The 7,465-nt window shown below is 48.0% G+C and overlaps 1 protein-coding gene across 3 annotated transcripts; it reads right to left on the reverse strand.

Annotated features, from left to right (window-relative positions):
• Positions 1–1,862: 1,862 nt before the first annotated feature.
• On the reverse strand, positions 1,863–7,447 carry MRM3 (mitochondrial rRNA methyltransferase 3). Of its 3 annotated transcripts, none has more exons than XM_004267243.4 (4): positions 7,115–7,447; positions 6,621–6,865; positions 5,047–5,214; positions 1,863–2,860 (listed from the first exon to the last, which is right to left on the reverse strand). In XM_004267243.4, exons 1-4 carry the CDS (start codon positions 7,426–7,428, stop codon positions 2,316–2,318), a joined length of 1,272 nt encoding a protein of 423 aa, XP_004267291.1. In that variant the 5' UTR covers positions 7,429–7,447; the 3' UTR covers positions 1,863–2,315. The 3 variants fall into 3 exon arrangements, with proteins under 3 accessions (XP_004267291.1, XP_033279192.1, XP_033279193.1); XM_033423301.2 differs by having other exon boundaries at positions 7,296–7,430; XM_033423302.2 differs by having other exon boundaries at positions 6,679–7,258.
• Between the last annotated feature and the right edge of the window lie 18 nt (positions 7,448–7,465).

Raw genomic sequence — 7,465 nt, forward strand, 5'->3', positions numbered from 1 at the left:
TAATTTCCATCACTAGGCAAACAACTTCACCACCATTTGCTTCCCCTGTAATCATTTTAAAGAAAGGAAAATTTGCCCTCCCCTCTGCTAAGTTATACGCACAAATATACAAAAAGAACTCACAAGGCATGGTATACAAGTCATGGACTATAAAGTGAATGGGATGTAAATGTCTTTTCCTTCTTACACCCAGGATGACAGAATGACTTGCTAGGTGTGCTCTTCTGCGGTGCTTTGTTTTTCTAAACAAAGACAAGGTATGGGTTTGTTGTTCTTTCATTGGTTTTTATTTTGCAATAAAAGCCAGCAGGAATAATAACCCAGGGACAAAAGTTGCCAGAGACTGGTTTCATGCTGAAAAGGCATGAGCCTCTTATTTTTTTAAATATTTATTGGAGTATAATTGCTTTACAATGGAGTGTGTGTTACTTTCTGCGAGCCTCTTCTTAGTGACGTGTTTCTTTAGCACTCCAAGGTGTTGGGAGACTGTCAATAGAGTGGTATCGTTCTCCGGTGTCCACCGCCCCCAATTTCGCCTGCTGGTGTGACGGGCATTATAGCTGTGAAGCTGGCAGAGGGCCCCAGCCTTTGTGGGCTCAACACAGCATAAAGGCTGTGGGCTTTTCTACTTTTTAAAAGCTGATGAGGGATGGAGAGTCTCAAGAACATTCTGGGGGCCGCTGTCACCCAACATCTGTGCGGGGCCCTGGGCAGCCCCAGACCAGAGTGGGACACCAGAGCAGCTTCTGGCCAGTCAGCCTGAGAGAGCACAGCCAACCAAAGAGATTGTTCTTTTAAAAACCCCTCCCCTCAAACATAACAAAGCAATCCCACTGGGGCACCACGTGGGGCACGGTCATGCGTGACCTTTTGGTCTTACCAGGGAGCTCGGCGAGCCAAGGGAGGAGGGAGGGGTCCACGGTTCGTCTTGGGCATGCTGCAACGCATTGGACCTCCCTGCGATGAGCAGCTGAAGGGCTCCCGAGGAACCCCAACCATGACGGGGGCCACTGTATGGAAGGGACGTGGTGACACTACACTGCTAGTGTCTTTGTCCTCAACTCCAACCACATTCACTGTGGTGGTAAAAGCACTGCTTGAACTAGGTCCCATCCTCTGGTTCCCGCCATCCCACCTCACACACGCGCAGTGACTTACACACACAGCGATTACCATCTGCCTTTGCCCTCGTGTCCCTGGCTACATCCCACTGGCACTTGGTAAGTAAGGATCCAGCTTGCCCTGGTCCCCTGGGGGTTTGAGAAAGAGAAGAACAGCAGGGTCTTGCTGCAGAGTTGTGGGCTCAAGGGCCCCAAGCTCTCATCCTCAGAACCTCAGCCTCTCCCCTCACAGAAGCCTCTGTTCACACAGCCTCCAGGAACAGTGGCATCTTCCTAACAGTTCTGTTTATGCAGGATGGGGGATTAATGTAAACAAGTCATTACATTTAACCAAAAGTGTTATACAAAGTAGGACTAACAGCAGGAAGCTAGTAAAAAGGGTACAGCTTTGCTGACAGATAGATGCAGGATTAAGCTGAAGATTTAAGAACTGTTTCCTCCTTTTCTGAACCAAGTTCTCAAAAAGATATCTGCAGAGGTGCTAAGAAGGTGTAATACCACCTGAAATGGTGGTATCAGCTCTTTCACCAGAAATGGGGGAAAAAAATTGTGTCATACATAAACAGTGTTTAAGTCATGGCCTGAATTAACAATCACAGAGATTAACACAGCCAAGCCAAAAGAAGAGCCAGCTACTGAACGCCACCACCTGTAGCCCTCAGCTTCCTGGGTCATTAACCTCTCAGCAATGTCCTCATCACTAGGCCAAAGATGAAAAGACAGGCATTGAGACCCACTGACCACACTGAAATAAAACTTTTTAATGTAATCTGCTGGTCTACACTTCACAGGGATGAAGTCCATTTCCACTGACCAATGATCACAGGAGTTGAGTGACCAAGGCCGGCCTCTAACCAGCGCTCCATGATTGCAGAGCACCCCCAGCTGCGGAGGGAGGGGTCCTCCCTACCCAAGGTGATGCCCTCAGCAACTTTCTGGGCACAAAGATGCTCCTTGGTGGACAGTTTTTAAAAACATACAGCCATGAGGAGCATTTACTTATGTTGTCTCTCTCTTACCCCCCCACACACGTACATATACACACATATATAGAAGTCGGTGGGAAGATGGAGATCTCAGGAGGAATTTTGGCCTTTGTTATTTTTGAGGCTAAGCAGAAAGTCAGGGAAGTTCTTATTTTTCCAGTAACCACAGAGACAACCTATAACTGAGGACTGGCTTCCACGTCCCCTCTCAGTGGTAACTCCCGTCCCTGCTCAAGTGTTCCGCCCTCACCCGCAGTTGTCTTCTCCCTTCAAAGAGCAGGATGCTCGCAGCCATGGCCGAGTTCAGGCTGTCCACACCAGGCACGATGGGGATCAGCAGCCTCCCGCCCCCCGTGCTCTCAGCCAACTGCAGGGACTCCAGGCTCACGCCGCTGGTCTCCCCACCTATCACCACAGCTGCAGGTGCCTCTGTCCAGTCTGAGTCGTAACTCTGGACCTCAAGTTCAGGGAGCCAGCCTTTATTGGCTGCACTTTCTAGATTCTCTTCCTCCTCCTCATACTTGTGAAACTTCAGGGGTCGTCGGTCACATACCCAGCCGTAGTCACTGGCCTTATTAGACATCTGGGCCTGGGCCTGTGTGTAAAGGCCACAGTTGTCAGCCACGTAGACGCGGGTGTCATTGGGCAGGTAGTTGGGCACTGCTTCCCAGTCCAGGTTGTTGATGATGGGCACTTGGAAATGTGCGCCCATACCTGCCCGCAGCACTTTGGGTTCCCAGGCATCCACACAGCCTAGAAAATAAAAGGATCCAATTAACATTACAAACCTTCCCAGACATGGGGACTTTGAAGTAAATCAGATTAATTCTGGATCAGGAGATAAACAAAAAATGTCCTAGTGTGGCCTTCTTGGTGGCTGAGGCCTCTGCCTCCCCAGCTATGGCGGTGTCCAGCCAAGGGACTGGAGGACTCGTGCCTGCTAGTGCTGAAACAGATTTTATTCATCCCTTCAACATTTACCACACACAGGGAATTCCCTGGTGGTCCAATGGTTAGGACTCGGTGCTTCCACCCCTGGTCGGGGAACTAAGATCCCACAAGCCATGTGGTGAGGTCAAAAACAAAAAACAAAACAAACAAAAGAAGCATTTACCACACACGTGCCAGACATTGGACGGGAGATGAGAGAGCCTTAAAGTCCCCAAACTCAAGGAGCTCATGATGGAGTGGGCAGTGGCGTCGGGACGACATTTCAGCAGGTGACTACACTACCAGTAATAACTGATGTAAAAGAAGCATGAACAAGGTAATAGAAAACTCTCGTACGAAGCAGGGCTATCGAAGCAGGAAAAACCACCCGAAAACACAACACTGAGCGGGATCTTGAAGGTTAGGAGGGTTTTGTCAGAATGACCGGGTCAGAGGACAAAGTTACAGAAGTGGGAAGAAAAACTAAGTAAGGCAATTGGGCCAATTACTAAGTGGGGGTGGGATGGGGGTGAGGTGGGAGATGAGACCGGAGGCAGGAAAGGACCAATTTAAAGGAGGCTGGGTATGCCAGGCTGAGGAGTTTAGGATTTTATCCAGAAGACAATATAATGACCCTGAAGGATTTTAAGCAAAGTAGTGACAAAATCTGGTTTTTGTTTTAGAAAGACCCATTTGGCTTCCATGTTGAATCTGGATTGGAGCAAGGAAGATGCTAGAAATGCGGAAATTAGACTGGAGGCAATTACAGTAATCCAGGGAGAACCAAGGCCACAGCCCTTGCTTCCATACACACTTCCTCTCCCTTCCGTGCAGTCGTGCTAAACCCAACCACCTCTATGCATCAGCAGACACTTGGCCTTTCCCACAGGTCGGAAGACAGCAGGACCAGGGCACCACATATCCGGTATCCTCCCTGACTTGTTAGCACGAGTCTCCTCATTATAAGTTATCTTGGAAGTTAGCCTGTCAAACTTCAGGATAGGTTAAGTAGGCAAACCAAGTTTATAAAGGAAAAAAAGACATGCAGAATGTACACTGTTCACATGGATCCCCAACCACAGGAATGAGGCATGGAAAGTGGGCTGTGTGCCAAGAGGTGGCAGGAGGGGCGGGCAGAAGAGGGGCCCAGACTGGAGGGGCGCCATCTAGTCTGACCCCTCCACCAGTGGGGAGCAAGGGACAAGGTGAGACTCCCCCTCATCCTGGTGTCCTCAGCACTGGCCACCACACCAAGTGTTCCTACTCTTTCCCTACCTCTCACACATCATCCACCAGCATCAATGTGGAAACCACACTGCCTGGATAATACAGGTGCATTCCCAGACCACACCTGCTCTCCGAGGTCTCAACAGTGAGGCAGGTGAGTGGGGTACTGATGATGGAACCCCGCACCTCACTCATCCCAGCAGAGAGATGCATCCCAGCGAGGCCTGACTGGGAGGAGGAGCTGTCAGGAGCAATTCAGGCGAGTCTCAGCAATGGGACCACTTCAGTTTACACCAAATGGTAGCTTGACTGTTTCTGATGAATGATCCTCTCCCTCCCCGCTCCCCCCGGGTTGTAATAGCCCTTTCAGGCACGTCCCAACTGTTAGGCAAGTCTGTTTGGAACCAAGGCTACTAATTCCCGTTTCTGACGAGAGGAGATAACCAAGTGTTCAAACCAGCATCTGTTTCTTCCCTGATTAATTTTAAGTTCTTTAATAACGTAGCAGGTGTCAAAATAACTTTAAAGATAATCAACATGAATGAGTGTGCCAGGCACAGTGCTAAGTACCTGATATTCATCATCTCACTTAATCCTTAGAACAACCTTACCAGGTAGATTCTGTTATGCCTACTTTACAGATGAGGAAATTGACATTCAGAATACTGCTTACACATAGCTACCAAGGGACAAATCCAAGATTCAAATATACACATGTCTGCCCACAGAGCCAGCTCACTTACAAACAGCCACCCGATCCACCCAGTAGCAGGTGCTCTTACCTTTGGTGAGTAACACTTTGCTGCAGCCTACGCCAGCAGCAGATCGCAGAATTGTCCCCAGGTTCCCAGGGTCGCGGAGATTGTCACAAATCAACAATATGGGCAGTGCGTGGAGAAGCTGAGTCTCTGGGTATGTCATCTTGACGTGGTCAGGTTTGGCAAAAATCCCTAAAGAAAAAAAAAGGTGGTTCATTTGTCTGGCATGGGGAGTAATTTGACTTTTCACTTATTTATCATTCTTTGTGTATTCTTAATTACATACTAGGTGAAAACATTCTGATCGAGAAATTCAGTGCCCTCCTCTCCCTCATAACTGCTTTCGACCTTGGAGTGTATCCTTTCAGAACTTGTTCCATGCATCTCCCTACATGTATGTCCATCTACCCATATATAAGTGCTTTTTCTTTTACCTAAAAAAAAAAAAAAAAAAAATCACACTCTATGAAATTATTCTGTAACCTAGTAATTCTTTTTTTCTTTTTGGGCCTCACTGCATGGCTTGTGGGATCTTAGTTCCCCGACCAGAGATCAAACCCGGGTCCTTATCAAGGACAACTATAGCTAATAAGAGCACAGTTACTTAGACTGAGTGGAGGACTTTAGTAGTCCAAGTCCCCACCCTATGGGAGAGTTCTGGGCACGGGGGCACAGATTCCTAGGATTTGCTGGGTTACAGAAACAAGAGACTGTCCCCAGAATTTCCGCTCCCAACTAATAGCTATACAGTGAGCCCACTACAGGCAATATGCATGCACAACTGGTGTGAGAGGCCCTGGCCTAAACATTAGAATCTTGAAGAAAACGCCTTCCCTGCCCCAACTATCCCTTACTATCTAAGAGAAATCTCTACACTCACACATTCGATTCTCATATCTTGAATGTCAAAAAAGTATAAAGAGTTTAGTCTTTCCATATTTAGAAAAAAGACTTTCTAAGTGCTAACAGTCTATTAGAATCTTGAGTTGGATTCAATCAAATGAAGACATGGTTTCCTGTTCAACAGGCTAAACCGGGCGACAAATTGCAGCTTACTGCTCAGAACTGCTTCTAGAATAAGGGGGTCAACAATATATAGGTATTACCACACTGGCAGAGGTTTTGTGGAAATAGAGGGTAAATCTTTTGGTAAACATTTTAATTTTTTTGTTTTTGGCCATGCCTCGTGGCTTTCGGGATTTTAATTCCCCGACCAGGCATCGAACCTGGGCCCACAGCAATGAAAGCACCGAGTCCTAACCATTGGACCACCAGGGAATTCCCAACATTTTCTTAATTTTTAATTGAACACTTAAGGTTGAAGAAGTGACCCCCAAAAAATAAGGTCTGAGGAAGACTGATTATTCCCTAGAGACTATAAAAAAACCCACAATACAAATGACAAAAAAATGGCTTGAGTCTCCACTGAAGATACAAGATGCAAAGATTTGAGAAATGTATTTTTCTGGGTGTCTTAAGAAAAGGTTAGGCACAGTAATATTTTGAATTTGGTTTAAATAAAATTTGTTGCCCTGAGACAAATATGAACAAATAATCCCAAGTCTCTACTTCTAGAGACACACTGGATAACCACTGACCCATTATTCCTTGTGGTGTTACTAGGTCGGACCAATCCTTGATATCCTCAAATTTCACCTTAATGAGGCTAACACCTTTCAGCTTCTCAATGGGCAGCTCCTTTATGTAGTCCAGACGGCTAAAGAAGAAAACTCTGGGCACAGCACCAGCCTTGAGAGCATCTGCAATCAGCCTACGACCTTCCAACAGGATCTTCCCTTGCTTTTCCCGAAATTGCCTGGACTTAACTACTGTCATCACACTGCTGTGGGTGGAAACAAAAAGACGGGTAATTACCAACATCCTCGTTACGGAGACACATCTAGTTCTAACAGACATGAAGAGCTTCGCGGGGAAAGAAACGAACTGTTAGACACTTATCCTACCCTCCGTGCATAATAAAAACCAGCGAGTTGTGCTTCAAGAGGTCCTCCAACGGGAGGAAAAAGGTCAAGGTCTCGTTGTGAAGGGAAAGAGAAACGACAAAACTCGACAAGCCTCAGGAACACATCACCTCAGCCTTTTGTCTCCGGGGAAAGCCTTATCATAGCGAAGCCCCGACTCTTCCCAGGTGCTGGGGGTCTGGGATGGGGGCACCTGACGCGACTGCTTCAGTCGCTGCTCGCGGGGACTGGCCTCTGCCGCCGCCTTCCGAGGTTGCTTCCCGGGACCGGGCTTCCGTTCCACGACCTGACCTGATGGAAACACCACTTTCACGGGGCTGCGCCGCAGCGCCCGGACCCAGCGCCGCGCATCGAGTTCCCAAGTCCGCACCACCGGCAACAACGGTCGCGTGGCCCAACACGCGCGCTCCCGCAGCACCGCCATCTTCCCCTGCGCCGTGAGCTGCGTCACGAAGGCGCGC

The sequence above is a fragment of the Orcinus orca genome, chromosome 19, assembly GCF_937001465.1.
Source record: "Orcinus orca chromosome 19, mOrcOrc1.1, whole genome shotgun sequence".
NCBI classification, from domain to species: Eukaryota; Metazoa; Chordata; class Mammalia; order Artiodactyla; family Delphinidae; genus Orcinus; species Orcinus orca.